At 34.1% G+C, this 24,889-nt stretch overlaps 1 protein-coding gene across 1 annotated transcript; it reads right to left on the bottom strand.

Annotated features, from left to right (window-relative positions):
* Positions 1-17,541: 17,541 nt before the first annotated feature.
* Positions 17,542-22,327, bottom strand: LOC114752279 (endoribonuclease Dicer homolog 2-like). Its single transcript, XM_028941008.1, has 9 exons — positions 22,028-22,327; positions 21,634-21,911; positions 21,158-21,540; positions 20,961-21,064; positions 20,580-20,761; positions 20,153-20,362; positions 19,449-19,856; positions 18,749-19,027; positions 17,542-17,916 (listed from the first exon to the last, which is right to left on the bottom strand). The coding sequence occupies exons 1-9, from the start codon at positions 22,038-22,040 to the stop codon at positions 17,542-17,544; spliced, it is 2,232 nt and encodes a 743-aa protein (XP_028796841.1). The 5' UTR covers positions 22,041-22,327.
* Between the last annotated feature and the right edge of the window lie 2,562 nt (positions 22,328-24,889).

The following is a 24,889-nucleotide window of genomic DNA, read 5'->3' as shown; positions in this document are numbered from 1 at the left end:
AATAATGAGCTGTTGCCTTTTGCAATGGCTATTGTAAAGGGAGAGACAATTGATGACTGGACTTGGTTTATGTCTATGATTAAAAAGATAGTTGGCTCAAAGCCATTAACTATTGTGTCAGACCGTCATAATGCCATAATAGGAGCTGTACAATCAGTGTTCGGTTCTGACAGGCATGCTTATTGTTATAGGCACGTTAAGGAAAACTTTTGTGCAGAGTGGCTGAAATTGAACAGAGGTAAAAGGAGCAGAACACGCTCCAAAGAGGATGCATTAATGCTTCTTAATAAAATTGCATGGGCTAGGGTTGACGATGAATTTGACAAGGCAATGGCAGAAATGAGGGAGTTCTCTCCAGAGTTATTTGACTGGCTTAACAATCATGGGGATGTAGATAAGTGGGCTGTGAGCAAGTTCCCATATAAACGATGGGATAATATAACCACCAATATTGCTGAATCATTCAATGCTTGGATGGTCAAGGAAAGAAAGCACAATGTAGCCCAAATGATTCATGAGCATCGTGAGAAAGTTGCGAAAAAGATGCAAGCATCAAGTGTGGCAATGACAAAATGGAAGAGTTGTATAGGGCCAAAGATAGAGACCAAAGTAAAGGAAAATGTGGAGGTTAGTAAGCAGTTCATTACAACAGATTATGGTAGGGGAAATGTCAATGTCCAAACCTCACGTGGACACCACCGAGTGAGTCTCAGCTTGCACCATTGTAGTTGTGCAGAGTGGCAGATGACGGGGATTCCATGTAGGCATGCTTGTGCAGCGGTGAAAACTGTCCATGGTGATATTTATGATTACATTGAGGGATGGTACAAATTTTCATGTCAGCAGAAGATTTATGGGAGGTGCATGATTCCGGTGGTCACAATTGACATGCCAAATTTAAATGACTATAGGATGGAGAATATATCTAATCAAATTTTGCTGCAACCCCCAATCACAAGTCGGGCTCCTGGAAGGCCTAAGATTACAAGGCATGAGTCACAATACCAAGACAAAAAGATATACCGCTGTACTCAATGTCATCAAGTTGGACATACTAGAAGGACGTGCAAAAACCCAAATCCAAGTTGATTTGGGATGTACACCATGTGATGCGTCATTTTTTTGTTAGCACTGTAGGGCCATTTTTTTGATTGAAAAAATGTAAATAGTTTAATGTATTGGCCATGTTGGTTTTTGGTTAATGGCCATGTTGGCATTATGTTGTTAGGTATGTTTTTTGTTGGTCAATGCTTTAACTGTTATTGTTATATCATTGTAATTACTGTGGACGGTTGGGTGGGTGATGTCCTTGACAATGAAACATTAAGTGGAAGCATTATCTTAATGTCCACTTGTCATGAAACATATGTAAATCAGTTATTGTGATGTATTTGATGATTATTGGTTAATGACTAAAGTGATGTTGTTATTCTCTATTCTATTGTTGAAGTTGTGATGCATTTGCTGTCATGTTATATTTCCTATCTACAATTATGCTACTGTGAGTAGTTATTGGTGCATGACAAACGTGCATGTAGGTAATGCTTAAACACTTCTAGTGAATTGTTGATCAGATGTGGGTAATAACCTCATCACTTGTACTGGCTCTCAATGAAACTCCTCACGGGCCATTTCTGCGTACGTTGATATAGTAAGTAGTTATTTTCTACACCGATGTAGGTAATGCCTACACACTTCTAGTGAACTGGTGATTAGATGTTGTTAATAAGGTCATCACTTGTACTGACTCTCAATGAAACTCCTCATGGGCCATTTCTGCGTACGTTGACATAGTAAGTAGTTATTTTCTACACAGATGTAGGTAATGCATACACACTTATAGTGAATTGTTGATCAGCTGTGGGTAATAACCTCATCACTTGTACTGGCTGTCAATGAAACTCCTCATGGGCCATTTCTGCGTACGTTGATATAGTAAGTAGTTATTTTCTACACAGATGTAGGTAATGCCTACACACTTCTAGTGAACTGGTGATTAGATGTTGTTAATAAGGTCATCACTTGTACTGACTCTCAATGAAACTCCTCATGGGCCATTTCTGCGTACGTTGACATAGTAAGTAGTTATTTTCTACACAGATGTAGGTAATGCATACACACTTATAGTGAATTGTTGATCAGCTGTGGGTAATAACCTCATCACTTGTACTGGCTCTCAATGAAACTCCTCATGGGCCATTTCTGCGTACGTTGATATAGTAAGTAGTTATTTTCTACACAGATGTAGGTAATGCCTACACACTTCTAGTGAACTGGTGATTAGATGTTGTTAATAAGGTCATCACTTGTACTGACTCAATGAAACTCCTCATGGGCCATTTCTGCGTACGTTGACATAGTAAGTAGTTATTTGCTACACAGATGTAGGTAATGCCTACACACTTCTAGTGAATTGTTGATCAGCTGTGGGTAATAACCTCATCACTTGTACTGACTCTCAATGAAACTCCTCATGGGCCATTTCTGCATACGTGGATATAGTAAGTAGTTATTTTCTACACTGATGTAGGTAATGCCTACACACTTCTAGTGAATTGTTGATCAGCTGTGGGTAATAACCTCATCACTTGTACTGGCTCTCAATGAAACTCCTCATGGGCCATTTCTGCGTACGTTCATATAGTAAGTAGTTATTTTCTACACAGATGTAGGTAATGCCTACACACTTCTAGTGAACTGGTGATTAGATGTTGTTAATAAGGTCATCACTTGTACTGACTCTCAATGAAACTCCTCATGGGCCATTTCTGCGTATGTTGACATAGTAAGTAGTTATTTTCTACACCGATGTAGGTAATGCATACACACTTATAGTGAATTGTTGATCAGCTGTGGGTAATAACCTCATCACTTGTACTGACTCTCAATGAAACTCCTCATGGGCCATTTCTGCGTACGTTCATATAGTAAGTAGTTATTTTCTACACAGATGTAGGTAATGATTACACACTTCTAGTGCTTTCTCAAATCGAACTAGTGAATGAATATAATTATTCATTGCGCACCACTAACTACAAATCAGTGACTAGTTATTTGCTTAAACGAATATAGGTAACGATAAAAATGTTATAGTCATCCTTTAAATAGATCTAAGTACTGAACTTAATAACAAGTCGTAACTTGGTAATCACCCAGAATTTTACTATGTACATTACCGGTACAGCATCATCCCCTATGAAATTACATGGTTACTATTGAAGAAACCTTTCCAAATTGTCCTATACACATGTAAATACTAATTCTTGACACTCTTATTGAGTTGATCGCTGTCGTTTGCTTTTTCTAGTATCTTCTTGTTCCTCCAATAGTGTTAAGGCAGCATCACGACATGCATTGTTAGGATGATTAACCATCCACCACATTAGATCACGCCTGAATTGAGCCACTTGATCCTGCACAGACATTGAGTTCCTCGTCACATAAGGCAATAATCAATCACAACAAACAATAATTAATTACATAAAACGTACAGGAGTATAATTAAGCGCTGCCTGTGGATGCCACGATTTTAACCATAGCATAACATAGACTCCACAGTCCTTGCTGCACACAGCATGTCATGACGTGTTAACAATTTTGCCCAATAACATCCAGCCAACCAATCAATTTAAAGAACAAAAAAGTTAATCACACTCACATGTTGTTTTGTTTTGCAACATCAGGATAAATTATATCAGGCTTTGGCTTCTTCCCAATCAACTTTGGCTGAACCAATTCTATAATATCGTGAAACCGGTCCCGCTGGATAAAACAATAGCAATCAATGAAATAAAAATGGAACAGATTAATTATAAACAATAATTGGTACATACACAAATGTTGTGGAACTTTTCCATATCGTCAACAATTGTTCCCTTCTGCTTGTTCTTTTTCTTTGGCTGCCCACTAACATATACGTTCAGTGAATCCAGCACGTAGAAGTTCATGACCTTCGGCTCCAGCACAAAGCAGAACCAGTGTTGGTCTACAAGTGCTGGTCCCAAAATCAAGTCACAATCCCCAATGTTGTAACCAACATGTTCCTCTTGTAGTTCCTTCTTGCTCACTGCAACACTCCACCCTGGACTACAAAGTTTGGACTGCAAAATATGACACTATAAGCATATTGACGTAAACTATTGCTGAAATTAAGTAATATTACAGCAATCTTACCATCAAGTAGGCATCAAATATGTGTCGTCTAACTTGTCCACCCCCCTCTTTTATTTCTCCCATCAGCATGTGGCACACCATTGACATGACCTGTTTGACACATGAGAAAATTTTTAAGTTTCAGCTTGCACAACATCTGTTATACACAATAGCTAATCAGGTGGAGATTTCATTACATGGTTACTAACTCTATGCATTCCACCCAATGACCTTAGATCATCACGAGTTACATGGAAGTCATACAACTCAACCAACCTCCTGCAGATCAAGTAGTCATTTTGCTTACACAGGCCACAAAAAGTTTCATTCACATTTATTTAATAGCAATAAAAGGCTTACTTGTCACCATCAGCTGAACTGCACATTTTGGAGACAGTGATGAAAAATTTTTCCTTGTCATCCATCTTCCGGTTTGTTCTCTTCACAACCTTTGGCACAACCCAGGGAGACTGTAGTTTTGGGGCGGGCTTCATCGGCCTTTTCGATCTTCTTACTTGTTCTGCCTTGTCCGGTACTTCCTCTTCATCCGATGCTCCTCCTTCAGCATCTGGGTGAATGATGGTGATAGGAGATAATTGCAATGCTACTTGTTCAATATCTTCCTCTTCACCTTCTTCCTCCTCAATATCATGCTCAGAATCTTCATTTTCTCCATCACCATCCCTGTCCTTCGCACCATCATCTTCTGCATCACCATCCCTGTCCTTCTCACCATCATCTTCTGCATCACCATCCTTGTCCTTCTCGCCATCATCTTCTGCATCACCATCCTTGTCCTTCTCGCCATCATCTTCTCCATCAGCTTCACCTTCAAGTTGTTCTTCCTCATGGGGCCGTACATGCCTTTTATTGTTAGATTTCGGCCTGTACTCCCTTCCCAGCTGTACCTTCATCAGCTCATTGTCAACAATAGCCACAAGTTTGTTGCTATTTTCTCTAATCATCCCCACCAACCTCTCACGCAAATCCTTCAACTCCTATAGGAAACCAAAAAAATTTTCAGTATGTATTGTTATTTCAAAAATATTTGAGAAGGTTACAGAAGTTTGTAAACATGACATATTACTAAATAATATAAACAAAATCACTATTTAACAAGGTTGCCTTTACCGGGTCTAGATAAGGTACAGATTCGCTTCCTCCCTTATTATCAGGCACTCTAGCACGCCCTTCTGAATAGAGAAGTCCAATACGGCTCTTTCTTTCTTTATTACTCATTTCGTTGACCCTCTTATCCGTCCAGAATGATATGGCCTCAGTGTGGTCATGCTTTGCACTTTCAGTTATAGGAAAATACTCAAGCAAATATAGCTGTATCACCAATTAAATGACATTAACACTGTTACAGTGGCAAAACAATAACTAATAAAAAAAATGCATACCAGTAACAGGTATATGCATCCACCAACATTGCAGCTGCCATCCTGCTTCCTCACAACCCTCAAATAATCTTCCATCTCCTTCGACAGCTCTTGCACCACAAACGTAGCCCAATCATATTCCACAAATGAATCCTTTGTTGCAGCCACCACCTTTATTAGTCGCTCACTTACTCTTCCACTAGAAGTGGGGCATAACAGAGTTCCAAGTGTGTGGAGCATAAACAACATTTTAAATTCATCACCCTTCTTTTGTCCAGATGTTATCACCTTCAAAATATCTGTATAAGACTTCTGGAAATAATTAAGCCTAAGGCTTATAAATGCAGGGTCGTCCTCAGTAACTTCAGATGTCACCTCCCTTCTCCCAACATGGGGTATGCCTAGGAGCATTTGCACATCTACTGCATCCAGTTTTCTAGACATTCCCCTAATGAGAAATTGCTGCGTTGGTGGATCATATGAACGCATCATAGCAGCACAAATGTCTCGAGGGAGTCTACGAAGTCTCAACTCTAGCAACCTTGACAACCCCATTGCTTGAACCTCGTCTTTCAGATCCTTGTTGTCCTTAACATACGCTGCCAAGGAAATGAACTGTCCTAGTGCACTACGACAATGAAAAGGAAGCTGGTAGTTGCTCGTTGTTGCCTTTGGTGGCCTTGTTTTCTTTGCCTCATCTTTATATCTTTGTCTCTCTGATTCAGGCAGTTCTTTCCATGCCTTTGTCACTGCTTTAGTGCATTGGGTCACATTCTTGAACTTCTTCTTACACTTATTCATAAACTCAGTTCTAAACAGAAGCAACCCGCTCCTCACAGGTTTAGATGGACCTTGTTCATCAGCTGACATATTTGTTATCCTGCAATAGCCATCAATTTTCATCAACAACCATCATCACCTAATCCCTTCAAACATTTCTATAACAAGAGAACAAACCGAACGTCTCCAGTTGTAGACATGCAGGAAACCAGTTCAATTTCAATGACGTTTGCTCCAGATACAAAAATAAATCCTCAACAATTCAAATACATGATCTACGATGACTTAATAAGGAGCAGACCCAATTAGCAATCTTTTTGCTTGAACTGATTGTTTTTGCAACATGCATAGAAATAGTGGACTCTAATAATCAAGGATACATTATTTCCCTCCACCCTCACTCAGCAGCCATGCTTGACATAGAAGAACGACCTTAGATACTCTGTTCTACGGGTCTGTCTACTTCCAAAATAGTGATGCCCAAGCAAAATGATGCAATTGAACAATTATATATATTCATGTCAAACGAAATAGTTCAACCTTTAACAGAAAAAATTATACCCACAAGACAATGCAAATTAGAACTCATTCGTAATGATCAAAACACTTTAAGAGTGAGTTCATCAACAATAGCCAGAAAAAGTTCGGAATCCCCACAACATCAGTTCTGTAATCTCTATATTCAAATTACTTCCTCTGTAACAACCTCGCCACCTTGCCGCTAAAAGAACTTAGTGTCATTTTCTCGGATTTTTTCAGGAACAAAATTTTTTCCAACCGAATCAACAAACGCTCGCGATAACAGTATACGCAGAAAAACAGATTAACTACAAATGAAATGAAACAATGTTATTCGAGCCGAGAAAGAAATGAACGGAGAGAACCTGAATAAATTCTTTCACAGCCACTGAATGAAGGAAAGAAATGAGCGCCAATGCCCTAATTTCCCTTCTTCTTCTACCACCGGATTTGCTTCTTCTACCACATGCGACTGGCAGCCCTTTTCTCCCTTCCTGAAATCTGCCTTCTTCACAGAGAAAAATCGCTTCCTCCACGGTCTCGTTGCTTCCCGCCTCTTGCTCTGTTTCTATTTTCACTCAGCCGTCGCAAATTTGTCCTTGTTTAAAATTGAAATAAGGGCGAATTTGTCCATTTGCCCTCATTATGTAAATGACAGATTGGGTCAATGACCCAATCTGTCATTTCTACAATTCCAGGACCCAAACTGGAATTGTATATATTAGAGTGGCTTTATCTGTCATTTTCCCTTTTTTTAATTAACTTATGAGAAAAAGTAATTTTTTTAATTGACTTATGAAACGCAATTTGAATTAACTTTTCTAATTAACTTATGGGAAAATTATGCAAAGCTTACGATCTAATTAGTTATGTGATTTCATTTACTTTAATTAGAGATCAAATGAATTTTAATTTATATTCATGTTTTTCTATTATGTATATTTAATTAATTATCTACAATGTGTTTTTAAATTTTTCTCCGTAAGAAATATTTTTATTTTATAATTTCACAAATAAACTATTTATATTTTATCATAATAATTTTACATATTGTTTTAAACTATTATCATATTAAAAACATAAAATTTCAAACATTACTATTTAATAAAGTCCATGCTCTTTTCGGTCATTTTATAACTAAACTAACTTTTCTATTAATCATCCAAATAACTTTTAACTTTTTTAACTGACTTTTTTAAAGCACATATCCAAACATAAATCATATTACACTAACTGACTTTTACTTTAATTTCAGTTACAAAAGTCAGTTTGGTTAGAAGTCAGTTTTGCCCAACGTCAATCCAAACATACTCTTTGTAGTTAGGTAAGGACATACTTTGTCAGGGTCCTATTAAGGAAGTGTTTGGGTAAAAATAAAATCATAGTTTTAAAAGTGCTTTCACAGTGTATGAAATAAATATATAAAGAAATTTATCTCGATTTACGAAAGATTTTTTTTTAAAAGTACTTTTCCAACAATCCAAATACTCCTTAAATCCTTGGATGTATAGCTCTTCCAACTTTGTGAATTTTGTTTTTTTTTGGTTTCGATTCAGATATAAAATTTGAGGAGGATGGAAGATATATATACTTGATCATGATTATAGGCTTTTTTACCCAGACCCTATAAACAGTGAAAAAAATTATCCAAATGCTACACTCTGAAAAATAATTATCAAAATGCTGTAATCAAAATTATTCAAAAGATGAACAAGTTTAGAAATGCGAGAAAGTTGTTTTTCAAGACAACGATTTTCAATCTGACGGAGAGAAATTCAAATCAAGTAGTGAACGATTTCAATTTTCAATGTTAAGCTGCAGATTCCCATCAAGTCATCCCTGCCTCTCATAACACGCACGGGTGAGAATAAGCCAGGCGGCTTGTCAGGGGCCTGTGACCTGGCCTGAGAAGGGCCTGGCCTGGCCTGGCCTCTTAAAATGTAGAAGCAGGGTCAGGCCTGTAAAAAGGCCTGTTTGCCTTATCAGACCAGGTTTAGGCATGATAACAAGCCTGTTAGGCCTGTCAGGCGGCCTGGGCTTGTTATTATTTTGTAAGGCCAAAATTGTAAATCTGCTGCATCTAGGTCATGTTTGCTTCGTCCATTCTTCTTTTGAGTCTTCCTACCCCTAACGGCGCACCATGGCACCAGAGTCTCACGGTCACAGACTCGCTTCATCCATTCTTTGCATCCAGACTTCAGAAGCTAGATCTCTTCGCCGTTCTTCTTCGATCTCCGTTCTTCTTTGCATTCAGAGGCTTGATCTCTTCGTTCATTCTTCTTCGCATTCAGAGGCTTGATCTCTTCGTCCGTTCTTCATCACTAAACGAAGCACCAAAGTCCAGACTCTAGAGGCTCACAGCAGACTGCATTTAAACTTCAGAGGTTCACGGCGGCGCATTCAGCTTCTTCCATTCTTCTTCGAATCTTCCTGGTTGCTGAATCGATTGATTCGCTTTCCATTCTTCTTCACTAATCGCTACTTGCCAGTTGCTGAACGGAGCACCAGAGGCTCACAACGGACTGCATTATAGTGACGTATTCAGCTGGTCGCCCACGCAAATAGCTAGTCACCACCTTCCTGTTCGCTTGAATCGATTGATTCGCTTCTTCCATTATTTGATTCTCAGGTGTGTGACTCATGTTCACACACACACACACACACATTGTCGTGCTCTGCTTATCGACTTGTTTGTGTTCTCATATATTGTTATCTTCTAGGTTTTGTCATCTGAACTGTGGCTCATGTTCACATATATATACATGATTGTGCTCTGCCTGTGTGAGTGTGCTCTGAACTACTCCTCCGGTCCTTATTATAAGACCCAATTTGACTTTTTATTTGGTCCTAATTATAAGACCCAATCCATTTTCTCTCTTATATTTATGCATTTTTTTCCAAAATAATCCTTCTAATAATAATAGTTTTAGCCAATATACTTAATTAGCAAGGATATTTTAGGAATAACAACACTTATTTATTATAAATAACCAACTTAACTTACTTCCTTAATCTTCTCAAATAAGTCAATTGGGTCTTATAATTAGGACCGGAGGAGTATAATGGAATGAATTTAATTGAGAATGATTTAACTTTTACTCTCCCATATTATTTCAACTATAAAGTTCGATGATTTCCAAGAGTACGTGAACCTGAAACAAAGGCATATTAGAGAGAGGCATATTAGAAGTCGCAAACCCACAAAACATGCAGAAGTTTAAAATGAGTAGCCCTTAGCTTTTCGACCTTTGGTGGTGATTAGTAAAGAGTTGTCTGCACTTACTGACTAATCCTGTGGTTATTGATGCGAAAGACTTGCTATTGGTGTCGGTCTTCATATCATTTTAGTGTTTGTATCCTGTGTATGTTTCTAACTTGAATTTGAATGAAAATCTCGTTAGATTAAATTCTATCAAATGTCTATAATTCTGAATTTGTAATTTGATGGTAAAGCTGGACATCTAATCCGGCTTATTTTCTAGACTTTTCTCAAGCATTTTGATTATTCAGTGTATTAATTTACATATTCTTCATATTTTTTATTTTTTGTTGTTATTGAGTTCTAGTTGATATCAACTCCACTTGATCTAATACATATTTAATTTCTTCTTTTTAGGTGCTTGAACAAGACGAAGAAATTGTGTTGAAGATTTAATGCTTTGCGGTGGTTTGATAATTTGTTGTAATTGGAGTAACTAGCAAGAACAAATTGTGTTAATTTGATAATTTCATATTTTCTGTTGGTATTGTAGATAATTTAGGTTGAGTTATTGTAATTTTGAATTGATTTATGTATATTAAAAATTTGTTAAAAAAACAGGCTTTTTAACAGGTCACAGGCCAGGCCAGGCTCAGGCTGAATAAAAGACCTTTCACAGGCCACAGGCTAGGCTCAGGCCAATAGGCCTCACCACAGGCCGAGCCTGTTAAGGGTGAGGCTTGACCTGTTTCCACCCCTTGACGCACCCAAAATGTTGATTTGAAGGAAGCTTTGCATCATGTGTATGCGTCTCATGGCTTTTTATTACCAGTATATAACAAAGAATTGGGTTAAATAATTATCTTATTTGAGCTGGGATTTCTTTTTTTATCTGGTTTCAAATTATTGATAAAAAAATTTATATATGCTATTAATGATCCAATATAGTTAAAAAATGAAATATATTTATTATGGGTGCAATCATGGTACTTTAATCCTAAAATTGTTAGGCTTAAATAATAATTTTTTTATAACAATTATGATTGTTTTCAAAATTAAATTTAATATGTTAATATTTGAAAATATTTTGTTAACATTTAAAATGTCAAGATCATTATTTATCGTTAACAATTCTAAAATTAAAAGACTAAAAATAAACTTTTTAAAGTTAAGAACTAAATTAAAACTATATATAAAGCTAAAAGACTAAATTTATAACTTAGCTGTATTCTCATTATTAGATCAACTTTGAATGACTGAGATTTAATATCTGATAAAAATTTATTTTAATATCAATAAATTAAAAATGTACATAAACAAATTTAAATGTTAAAATTTGATATAAATAATTCACTTTTTTATAATTTTATATTCGATCGTCAATAGCATATATAAATATTTTATCAATAATTTAAAACCAAATAAAAAAAGAAATCCAAGCTCAAATAAGACAACTATCTAACTCAATTCTTGTTCATATACCACTAATAAAAAGCAATGAGACACATAGATACGGTACAAGGCTTCCTTCAAATCAACATTTTGGGCGCATGTTACGAGAGACAGTGGTGACTTGATGGGAATTTGCAGCTCAACAATCAAAATTGAAATCAACAAGGATTTGTTTGGTTTTTTGGTTTAAAAATAATTTTTTATTTTTAAAAACAGAAAAATAAAAAAAAATTTGTATGGTAATTTATTTTTAGTTGATTGTTTTAAAAAACAAAAAACAGTAACATGTATTTAAAAACCAAAAAACCAAAACAACTTTTAAATGATTTTTTATTTTTGTTTTTGTATTTTGTATTTTTTGTTTTAAAAGTTTTGAGAATTTTTTTTCACCTACTATCTACTACTTATCATTAGCAAATACAACTATGACCTATTAAGTATGGTTTTCTATAGGTTTTTTTTTATTAAACATAATTTTTTAAAATTATTATCCAAACAAATTCTTTGGTTTTTTGTTTTCAAAACTTATTCTAGAAAACAATTTTATAAAATTGTTTTAAGAACAAGAAAACAAAGAATAAAAATAAACAGGCCCTTATTTTTTTCAGTATTTTCTTTGTTTTCTTCTTACTCAGGGGACTTTGCAAATTATTGCTTCTTTTTTCTCAGCTTAAAATTTGTAGTTTAACATTAATTATACGTTGAACAGAAAAAGGGTTGTTTCGAAGTTTTCATCTGCAACTTGGGGGTCTACTGATCCTAAGTCTGAAGAGCTCGAGAATTTTCAAAGGATTGCATTGGAGGCGATATGTATTATTTTGAGTAAAATACACAGACACACTTCTATTTTATTTTAATTATAAAAACCTTCCTTCTATTTTGAAAATGTATATAAACCTCTCTTACAATTAAATGCATGTTACACAAACCTCTCTCTTATATTTAATATTCAATTTCCATCTATCCAAACTGTTAGTTGACCGTTAAATTTGATTTTAAATTATTTTTTTATCAAAATATCCCTTTTTAACTTAATAATTATTTAGACATTTATATTTTCCAAAAAATTTTTTTTATAAAATCAAAAATAATTCTAATACATATATTTTAAAAATTTCTAATATGTCATAAAATTTATTAATTTTGATCTAAATCATAAAATTTTATAATTTTAATATTTGATCACATTCATTAGAAATTATTTACTTTGATTTCTTTTAAATTGTGAAAACATATTTCAAATACATAGTTTTTGTTTATCATAGAATTTAAATAATATAAGTTTAAAAGGTTTTATAAATTATTTAAATTTAAAATTCAAAATTTTTAAACACATCTTTATTACAAAATTTTATATACATGTTCAGTCAAAGTATATATATATTTATTGAAAAAATTAGTTAAATTTTTAATCAAGTCTTTTATGTTTGTCTTAAATGAATGAAATTTATGTAACTGTAAAAATAAAATTTAGGAATTTATTAGAATGAAAGGTAAAATAATAAGTAAAATTTATTTTAATATAAATTTTAGTTAAAAATAATGTTTTTAGAATCTTTTTAGAATATTTTTAAAGGTGTTAACTTATTGGATTAAACTGTATATTTTTAAAATAGAAAGAAGGTATGTGTAATTGATGTAAACTAAAAAAGTAGTTAGAATATTTTACGCTATTTTTTTTTTTTTGTATTTCCTTTCATTCATATTGAGTTAACATTCTGTGAATCCAATTATGATAAAATATACGTTTTTTCCCCCCAACATTGAGAGCTGGGAAAACAGGCCGAACTCGTCAGGCTGGCTTGTTTAGGCCTGAAAATTACAAAGGCCGGGTTTGAAATTTTTTCCCTCAAATGGAAAACAGGCCCTGCAGGGCCTGAGGGCTTAAACGGACTGACCCGTTTAGGCCCTTTTATATATTTTTTATTTTTTAAAATTTTTTTGTGTAATTCTAATATTATTAATTTTTTACATTGTTAATGATATTTCAAATATTTAGTTATTATTATCGTTTTAAAATTAAATTTCACAGAATGGTTTGATTTATTTAGTTTTAAACAATAATTTGTCCAATTACATTTTTAAAAAGTGGGTTAATTTGGACTTTAATAATGATTTGATTATATATTATATATGTTGATATTTTTTAACTATATTATATTTCATAAGATAGTATTTTTATACTTATATAACTTGTAATTTTATATGAATTAGAAATTTATGAATTTCAACAACAATGTTTCTCAAACTAAAGTAAAATAATAGCTAAACTGCAAAATTTAAAAGTGAAATTCCTATAAAGAAGAAAAAGTTGATATTGTTGTTACGAAAGAAAAGAAAACTTATGAAGAAAATTAATTGATTATAGCGATGATGAAGTTTTAAAAGATTAATGATAGTGTTTGTTTATTACACGTCTACACTATAGATGAAACTTTTGGATGTTGTTATCTTGTTAATGAATGTTTTAGATGTTCTTGGATGTTGATGGATATTTGTATATAATGATATTTTGTATTTGTAACTTAATTTTATTCATATATATGTCTTTTATTAATAATTTTTCTGGTTTATTTTTATTTTTTTTATAAGAAATAGGAAAAATAGCATTTTTTTCTTAAACAGGCTGAAAGCCCGCGGGCCGGCCCTGAGCCTGTTAGCTTAAGGACCGGGCCTAGCAAATTGAAGTATTTTTAAAATTTCAGCCCTGTAAGACCGGTCTTTTTAAACCCGTCAGCCCTGCAGAGTCGGCCCTGATTCCCAGCTCCATCAACATCTTGAGCTCTCAACTTGCTTTATTTCATTTGAGTCATTATTATTTTTTTTTGGTGAACAAAATTTTAGAAAAGGGGTTGGACTCACCCACGATCCAAGGGCAGGATAACTAACCCTTGACCCTAGCCCTACCCAGCACCGTAGCTTTACTAGGACGAGGAGAGCTCCACGTGGGGGATCACCACATGTTACGAGTCATTATTGAATAGTCGTGAGTAAGTATATCAATTATTTAATACAAGTTAGATTCATTTTTTTTCCATAATTTATTCTTTTTTTGTGTTTTGGGGCCATGCGTTCAACATCTCGGACTCAGCTTCCCCCCCCCCCATGATTTAATACATTTTTAATATAGTAAATACTTCCTTTTTTGTAATAATTGTTTTGCAATTCATGATCAAGTTATAACAATTGTGAAGCTATCGCAATATCCAAGTAAACAAAACGTTAATTAATTAATCAATCAATCAATCAATCATGATACATATTTTTCCTTCTTCTGTGTCCTATGCAGGGGGAAAAAACGTCAAAAGATTAAGTCGAGGTTTAATTCCTCATAAATTGCCCATATCAAACTATAGGGATCTTTTTTGCTCCAAAAAAAATTATAGAGACCTTTGTTTCCAAGTAAACGTAGTACGTTTGTTCCTTCAATCCCAACCTTTCGAAGTTCTCTGAGAAAAACTTGCCTCTTTTCAAGTGCTCGGTGTATTTAAGGATCTAATGTATAGACTTGCACTGCCTTTTTGGCTAATTAAAGAGAGACACAATTAGAATACTGAAAAGAAATAGTCTTCTAACTTAATTTTGTATGAGATAGCATCTAGCTAGCTAAGCCACCCAAGCTATTCAAACAAATTCTGTTCTGTTCATTTTTTTCAATTATGTTGTTACTCAAGGATTAAAGCTCTTCTAACGAATTGGAGGATACAAGATCTATTCTATTGTGTAAATATATACTTCTAGTTACTTTTTTTGTGATGATTATTGCAATGAAATAAAGCTATGGATTACATAGAAGTGAAATCATTTTCTCCATCATAAATGTTTTCTAAGAATCTTTAATTGTGTGTTGCACAATTTTGTACTACAATTATGTAGTACAATGAAATGTTGGGAAAATCATGCTCTCTTAAGAATTTTTCATGCTCACTGTGATGCCAAAACGAATCCTTCATTTTCTGTGATTGTAATGATGGTTATTTTATTCTAAAAGTTTTCGTGCAACATATAAATTCAATTATTAAAGTTAGCCGAGTCATTACTTATTCAGTCTGTACGACTATATTTTTAAGTTGCGAAATATATGTTTGAATGCTAATGTGATTTGTGGTGGTTTATGCGGATGAGTGCTTTACTTGCCTGATTTTGATTGTTTTGAAATATATTTCAGTGATTATAATTAGTTGGTGAAAATTAATATTTCATGATATGTTGAATATCATTAATTATATATAAATTCTAATCGTAATAGTATTATATGTATTATGCCATTTTGTTCTGTTAATGTTGCTTTGAAAGTATTTTAGACTTTTGATTTCAGTAATGCTAATGCATCGCGCGAGTAGTAAGTATTAGTTCATAATAAATTATTAACATGTCAAAATCAATTCAAAAGTTGCAAAGATCTAACTTCTAATTTCAGTTATCTATAAACCCTTAAGGTCATCATACTAACCATTCTTTAACAAAAACAAGTCTCACAAGACAAATTCAATAACAATAAAGTTTAATAATTCATAACATAGTCCAATAGCATTTTGTAAATTTCACACAATTTAAAATCACTCGCAAATAATATATAAACATACATAACAAGTAAAAAGTGGTTAATTACTTTTGTTCACACACAAAAAAAAAAGGGTTACTTCTTACTCAAATTAAAGAAAAGGATAATCACAAGATTAGCTCTATGCTGAGACCAATAATCTAATAATTAATATACACAATCAATATATTCACATATCAATCCATAAGCTATTTAATTAGTTGAGAACATATATATACTAATATATAGTTAAATTTCTATGCTAAAATTCCAATTCTCTCATAACCTATAATTTAGTCTTTCAACACTAAATTATAACCTTTCTAAGAATCTAAATTACTCATTTAAATCCTCTAAATTATTTACTTTAATAAACATTTTTTCCAAATTTTCAGATATGAAATTATTATATTTAAAATTTAAAAGTCTCATTTCCAGTTTAAATATCAAAACTAAACGATTAAAAGTTTAATAGCAACTCCAATACACTTAAATAAATAATCTAATCAAAATTTTTATAGTAGAAATATCATCTTTCCCACCAAATAAAATTAAACTGATTAAAATGATATACTAAATTAGTTTTATAATAATATGGTTTCAAATTTTAGACATAAAATTTTTTTCAAAATAACATAAAATCATTACCATTAAATAGAGTTATATGAGTAAAATAATTTTTATGAGATGCATTTAATGAAAAGACGCAGTTTAAAATACCTAAATGATCTTTAAAACTGAAATGCTAGACTAAGAATTTAGTAGCCGCGACGCGTCGAGTCGTCGACCCTCACTTGTCTGGACCCTCACTTGTCTCTCCGGAATTCCCTACTGTAGCTGAAAAGAAAAGGCATTAGTGAGGGTATATGTATTCATCACAATTTCTTTAAAGTAAATATATTATCTTTATCTGTTTTGTTTTTGTATTGTTATATTATTATATATAACTTTTTATTTAATGAGATTTCTCTTAATATTTTAAACACTGACAGTAACAAATATTAAAACAAGATTTCATAAAAACTTTGTGTGCATATATTTTTTGTATTTATAAAAATTTTTTTTATTTATAAAAATACTTTTGGCCCTTTAATGAGATCAATACTATATCCAAAACAATTAAGTGCTTTTACAGTATACGAAGTAAATATATGAAAGAGTTTGTCTCAATTTACGAAAAAGTGTTTCTGAAAAGTGATTATTGGGATATCCAAACACTCTCTAAATCATCTTCTTATGACCAGGAGCAAATACAAATGGGCCAATTTAAATGGCCCAATAACAAAAATCTTATTCAGACCCGGCATCATCAAGTCATTCCAGTTTGTCCTTTGCATGCATAGATTGTCTCATATTATATGTGATGTAGTGAATGAAAACAGACGGAAACCTGCTAGGACTTCTAATAGTGGTCCTCTAATATCTCATTTAATGTTTGCGGATGACCTTCTATTATTTGAAGAGGCCACTGAGCTACAAAAGATGGGATATTGATAAACTACTACATATCATGTTTATCCACCTGCTTGTTTTCCTCGCACAGAAATTGATTTCTTCAAGGAAATCAAAACTTCCTTGCAGGCTTTTTTTTCAGCCATGTCTTTATTGGCAGCTTTAGAGGTGTACTTACAAGTTTTCCCATTAGCTACAACCCTAACTGTGACACAAGTTAAGCCATTGTTTCTATCTACCAATGGCTCCCCCAAATGCAATTTATAATTTGGTTTTTGACAGAATTCTCGCAATTCACGAACAGGGTGAATCGGTAAAGTTTCAGGTGTTACCAAAGGTTCTAACAGGGGCCTGATGCTTTTGAACACAACCTCTTTGTTGAACCCAGAATCAACGAAAATTGCTCCAGCTAGAGACTCTATGATGTCTGCAAGTACCTGTCAATAATGAATAATATTAACACTGGGCTCAAGATTAGGGCATTTTATATGACTCACACACCTTCCCATGGAGGTAGTATATTCTATATGTTAACCTAGAAGCTTTACATTCATAAAATGAAGGCAGAGGAAGTGTTGTTTAAAAAAAAACAGAAGGAAAAAAAAAAGTGAGGTTTAGATTCCAAAATTAATTATATGATTATATTATCACTCTCTAGTTGAATGCAGCCTCTACGTCTTCACGTGATTGTAGAGGATCAAAAAGCAAGATCCTACTCTAATCATGAGTAAATGTACCTAAATATAGGAACTAAATAACTAATTTGTATAAAAAAATTAGTTAAGTTAGTCATTCGTAAAAAATATGTGTTGGTTTTCCTAAAACACCCTTTAATTACCTGCATTAGAAATTATTCCTTAATGAAAACCTCCTTAATATATATATATATATATTCAATAGATAGGGTTTAGGAAAAGAATTATAAGGGAGACAAAGTTAATTAGTATCTTATATTTAGTATTGAAGGGAGTATTTGAATATGAGCACTAAAACACCACGAACGTACACTAAAATAAAGCATTGCTTAAGGACCAATAAGATATGTATATTCAATAGAGAGAGTTTAGGAAAGAATTATAAGAGAGACAAAATTGATTGGTATCTTATATTTGGGATCAAAGCTGACCCTTTTACTAACTCTTATGTTTAGTAATGAAGTGAGCATTTGAATATAAGCACTAAAATACCACTATGAGAAAATAGTAGAATAAACATGGACTAAACTAAAGCATTGCTTAAAGACCAATAAGATGAAAAATGAGGGCTAACCTTGGGGAGAAAAGTCTCCGTATCCCATCCAAAAGTTGGTTCAGTAGAAGACCCTTTAAACTTATTTATTGCTTGAGCGATATTCTTCTCTAATTCTTGAGAGGAATGAAGTATGTGTTTGTGTAATTCAAACTTAATGGCAGATCGAGCATAACAATCGTTATTTACAGAAGCAGACCTCATGTCAGTCAACAAACCTTGAGATGGGCCAGGATATTTATTGTACAGATGCTCAGTGATGAGAAAATCCAACAAAGAATCCCCAAGAAATTCTAGCCGCTGCAAAGAAAAAATTATATATGTAATATTCAATTCATTCATTATGAAAGTAATAGAAAAAAACATAACTACTTATTGGTTACATCAAAACTTCCAAAAGATAGACCGCTTCGAACAAAATGACCCTGAAGATTTGCCATTCATAGATAACTATAAACAAATTAACGCCTTCTTTTCATATGATAAACTGATAATAGTAATCATAGCCCTACTATGAGGTGGAAATTCATCAATAGTTCTAAAGCTAACTTCAATTCATCCTCATCTCATGTATCTTTGTTATAGTCAAAGTGAATAAAGTGGAAATTCATCAATAGTACCATTAGCATGCTATGATATGTATGTACTAATAGATTACTGATTTTGGTTTTGCTAGAACCAATGATACCATCAGGAAAAAGAGTTTTTGGTTTTAAGGTACCTGATAACGTGGAATTTCTAGCCGTGTGTAGGAACCATGGGTAAGAGCTTCCACCAAGAGAGAGCTGTCGTTGAATGAGTAGTTCAATAAGGATTCCAGAGATTTCACATTTACAAGGGTCTGTGGATGTGCGATGAGAAGCCTCTTATTGGGTGTTATATCAAAATCCACCTTTATTCCAATCCAATCCAAAAACTTCAAAGCAGCTTTCTCTCCACCTGTGCTAAGGATAGCCCCAGTTAAGGCTTCAACAACATCTGCAACTTTCTCATTGTCCAATTTTCTGTTCCCATCAACATACATTTTTGTCATATCAGAGGCTAGCTCCTCTTTTAAAGTAACATTCCTAGATCTATCTCCGGGTATAATCCACTTCTTTGGATCAAAAGGGCTGGTTCGTATGAATCCCTGCAGAGCCAAAAAAAAAAAAAAGTTAAGAGAGAAGAAAAGGAACCATTTTCCAAATGAGAATACTTACATCAAGTCCCTTATATCCATCACGTTAAGTTCTCCAGGTACATATGACTGTGTCCTTTTTTGTTTCATGTCAATAAGGACACATGATCATGTGTAATTAGAGAACTTGACATAATGGATATAAGGAACTTGACCTAAGTTTTTTCCTTTTCAGAATACAGCACAAGACATAAGCGGATTTTTATCTCTCTTGGTTAAGGTGTTTTAAGGTGAGAAAGAAAACATACCGGGAGATTAGAGTTGCACCCTAACCTACAGAGGGCGACATTAGATACCATCTCGTCCTTCTTCTTACTAAGGAGCCCTTCAGGATCAAATGGATAGGTTTGATAAAGATGCCGAACAACAGCATATTTAAGGAAAGAATCTCCAAGAGTCTCCAGCGATTTATAATTAAATGACTCTTGGCATTCGTTCGCAGTAATTGCTTCCAAGATCTGCAACGCACAAAGCAGATGCCATTAGGACAGGTATCATCAACAACACTAGAATAAACAATATATGTATATAAGAAAATAGAAGTCCATCGTTAAGAGATAATGAAAGCACGAGCAAGAGATGGAGAAGTTTTCAGTCCTTGGCAAACCATGGAAATATAACTGTTAGAATTAAATCATGCTAGCACGTTTTAGCAACAATAGAATAATGGCTTACCTTGTTTGTTGGGATATGATTTTGCATGCACATCTTTTTCAAGTTGAAAGCCACAAGCAGTGACTCAAGCCGATGCATTATTGGTGGAATGAGTGAGAATGAATATAATGTACTGACCGATATGGGTGACAAAAGAATAGAGCACAGTTCAGGAGGCAATTCAACTGAAGCGTTGCCTGGTTCTAGGGGGGGGGGGAAAGAATAATCAGCAACACACAGAGACAAATGTTACTAACAATGGCTTAAGAAAGTTGAGACTTCTAGAGTAAAAAAAAGCTAAAAGTAGCTTTTGCACTTGTGTCATGGGCAAAAAACTTCTCGGAAACCCTGCACAAGCACCTTTACCAGTATGAATCCGTATAAAAGAATCAGAATTCCAACCTTTTTCCTTCCCTTGTCTGTTTTTGTCAAGGTAGTTTTTCACTTGAAATGTATCCCTTCCCTTATATAGCTGTTGATTTTCATAACGCAAATTAATTTCATGCCTGAAATGTAGGATAAGGGATAAGAATATGTCACGGTGAAACAACCAATGGGAAATATTAACAGCAAGACCTCAGAAACGAATATTATCATACTTTTCTTTAAAGTATTTCTTGTATGTCCTTGCTTTGCCCTTCCTGAATCTAAGCCGAGAGTTTCCATCCAATTTCATCCTATCAGTGATGATATAAAAACGACCACTATGGGGAGTATGGACCAATGAATTTTCAAGTTCACAGGAGCAAACTGGGCCATCTGAAGTGAATACATTTGCAACATGCTTCTTGCAGCCTTCTTGAGATGAAAGCCAATCAATGGAGAAAGGTCTTTGATGTGTGGAAGTGGAAGGAAATAGAAGATAATCAACCTCAGGATTATCTTCCAAACAGAGTTTATTTAAAATGTCTGTCAACTTAGCCATATCATAACCAGAAAGAACCCCAAATACTTTGATCTGGGATTTTCTCCACAGAAGAACCTGGAAAGGAGCCCAAAAAAAGAAAAATCACGGTAACTTCATTAAACTTTGTTATTATGCTATATAACATAGAAAGAGAACAAGGTGGCATACCTCATTTAGGCCAAGATTTTTTGTTCCAATGTATTGAAACCTCACTGTCAGATTCCCTCGGTCAATGCGCATTTCAAATTTCATTGACTCCATAACTTCTGGGTCAAGCTCACACTTTATGGCAAGAATCACATCACTAGTTGAAGCATCACCAGTAAAGTCTTGTTTCAACTCTATTAAATAGCAGTGATACACTGTATTTCCATCAATTTGTGAAAATCTGTTGACCAATTCAGGCGGGATATAACGAGGTTGCTCTTCATTATAGGATTCATTCACTGTAAGAATCATATAAATGGTCAAACAAAAAGGAAACATATGAGGAAAGCAAAATTTCATTTTGAATTATCATCACAAGTTCTATAGTACAACAAATGATAGGCATGAAATTTACCTGATTGACTCATTCTTGCACTAAATTATTCTGCTTGACAGTATCAGAGACAAGATTGCCTGTCAAAACTTCAAGCTGATGAAGTTCTTTGTAATCGTCAAGGCAAGCCTTAGTGTTTGATCTTGAAGGTTCTTAGAACCTTAAAAACGAACCATCGGTAATGGGCTTCTATTTCAAATCGGTGACAAAAATTGCAGGTAGAAGGTTCGAAGAAATGAAGGTGAGAGAGCGATCGAGAGTAGAGATCCCACAAGGCAAGCAAGCACGAAGCAAAAAGATTCTCAGAAATCAAAGGATAAATAGTACAGATTAGTGTTCAGCTCAAAAAAAAAAAATAGTACAGATTAGTGCCTCCTTCGTGAGCAAGTTAACTTTCCACACAACGAGACCCCGCAAGTCAAAAAGAAAGAAAAATAATCATCATCTGTTCTCGCTTTCGCAAAGAAGGATAGCGAGTGATGTAAAGAGGCAAGCTCAGGGAAAGTTCCAAGCTCAAAACAAAAGACTCATGGCGTGCTTCTGTGGGCCAGCTTCCCTCCTTGTTAAGCTAACTTAACTGTACATTGTATGATGTGAACATTTTGCCTTGGAAAAAAGCGGGGAGAATTGTTATCACGTAATTACTAAAAAAAAAAAAAAACTACAATGCGTGATGTTGCCCTTAATTTTATTTATTATGATTTAAGAAAATTTTACTAAATAACTTCATTTACCCATTGGAAGCGGTAATAGATAAAGATTTATAAAAATGTAGAACCAGAATTACACATGATCGCAAAACTTTACGAGCCAAATCTCTACAAACGATGCATGTTAATCGACTACATATTATATTTATCCACTTGATCGTTTCTTCATATTTTTTCCCCTTTGAAAATGCCTTTTAACGTACAAAATCTCATCTTAATGTTTTTTTTTTTGGGGGGGGGGGGGAGTTGAAATAGAAAGAGAGCCGGTCAACCACCTTGTAGGCTTGTAGCTGATCGCATGACATGAAATGTTCATCTTAATTTTTTTGTTGAGATTAATTTAGGATAATTTAGATTGAATTTAAAATTTTGTTTTAATAGATACTGAAATTAAAAATAAAGATAATCTTATAACTAACACTTTTTTTAAAAAATAAGCTTATCATTGAAAAAATTGCATGTTTCAAATTTTAAATATAACAATGCATACCAAATTTTGGATGGTCTGTATTCCATTATAATTGTATTTATTACTATGATGAGTATTGAATGATGATCGATAAGCATGAGAATTTGTGTAAATAAAAAATTAAGGACAATTTTTTACACTTAATTGTAAACTTGAGTTATATGGTTATTTTATGGACCAATGTATATTTTTACTCTCTTTTTTGGCCAACATATTTACTCTTAATTTTACCTAGTATGGTTTAAGCAAGTTTTACTAAGTATACTGTACAACATATTATGTTTATTCACTTTCTCGTTTCTTCATTTTTTTTTTCCCCCTAATGCCTTTCTACATACAGAACCACACATGTTAATGCTTTGGGGGTTTTTGGTGGTAAAAAAAGGTCTTTTGAGGGGAGGGTTTAGTTATTGATTATTGATAATATTCAGAATGCAGTTAAAAATAATATTTTTGCTGAAAATATAAAAAAAATTTGGGCTTTTTATGTATTCATCATAATTGTTTTTACAATAAATATAGTATATTTATTTGATTTTATTTTGTATTTATTTAATTTTTATATTACATATAGACTATTCTTTAATGAAATTTCTATTAATATATTAAACATTGATGATTCTCACAAAAAAATTGCAGATGTTGGCAAAAAAATATTTACAGAAAATAAATGTACGCACCTTTGCATGCACATGTTAATTGTACTCATAAAAAAAAATTCTTGGCCCTCAATGAGATCAATGCTTGATCCGTAAAATTTGAAAAGCCTATCAGATGAGCCTAACTCAAACGAAGGATCACATAAAAATGGGCCAATTAACGTGGCCCAAAAACAAAAATCTCATCATATGTCAGCCCCACGTCATCAAAGCCATTCAAGTCATGAGCAAGCATGCATGTGACTGGGAACGTCATCAGCAGCACCCGGTCATAATCGGAGTCACAGCCCTCGTGACAAAACACATCAGCAAATTGTCAATGTCAGTTGGCACCCGCCTCAACAGACACGTCACCAAATGCCACCGTCAAGTCAATTGCCAAATCAGCTGCCATGTTGTCACTTTTGGCTGCATCATCATCCTAGTCAGCACATCAGCATGACACGTTACAACATGTTGTCAGCTGAGTCAACAGACACCTAACAAACACCTCACAAATCGACATGTTATCAAAGTGAGAGGACACATCATCATGAAACGTCGGTTAGTAGATATGCCATCAGCAGTCAGCACCCACCTCAGCAAACACATCACCAATCTGACATGTCATCATCTGCCATGTGGTCTCATCTTCCGTGTGATCATCCGAGTTGTGTGTCACATTGCCTGCCTGTGTCTTTCTGTCCTCATCGTCATTTGAGTTAGAGGCACCTCATCTTGCCATGTCATCCAACTGAGCCTGCCAGCATCGGCCACGTATGCCCAGTAGACACGTCTCATTTAGCCTAGTCATCATCTTGTTAGGTGCCACATTGACAGACAAATCACCAATTTGGCAATTGGCCAGTCATCATCTGAGTCACATGACAGATCACATGACATTTCATCATATTATCCCAGTCATAGTCGTGTCAGATGCCACGTGATTTATTCGTCACCGTCGTACCAATCATCGGCACAGGAACTCTGTCCTCGGCTTCCCCATTTCGCACATCAGCTCTGGTCACCGTCGCCTTCGGCCGGCTGCTGTCGAAGTTCCGAGGCC

This window comes from Neltuma alba, unplaced genomic scaffold, assembly GCF_004799145.2.
Source record: "Neltuma alba isolate B1F8T4 unplaced genomic scaffold, ASM479914v2 tig00007305_pilon, whole genome shotgun sequence".
Classification (NCBI taxonomy): domain Eukaryota; kingdom Viridiplantae; phylum Streptophyta; class Magnoliopsida; order Fabales; family Fabaceae; genus Neltuma; species Neltuma alba.
The sequence above is the reverse complement of the archived record's forward strand: the minus strand, read 5'-3'. Positions and strand labels throughout refer to the sequence as shown.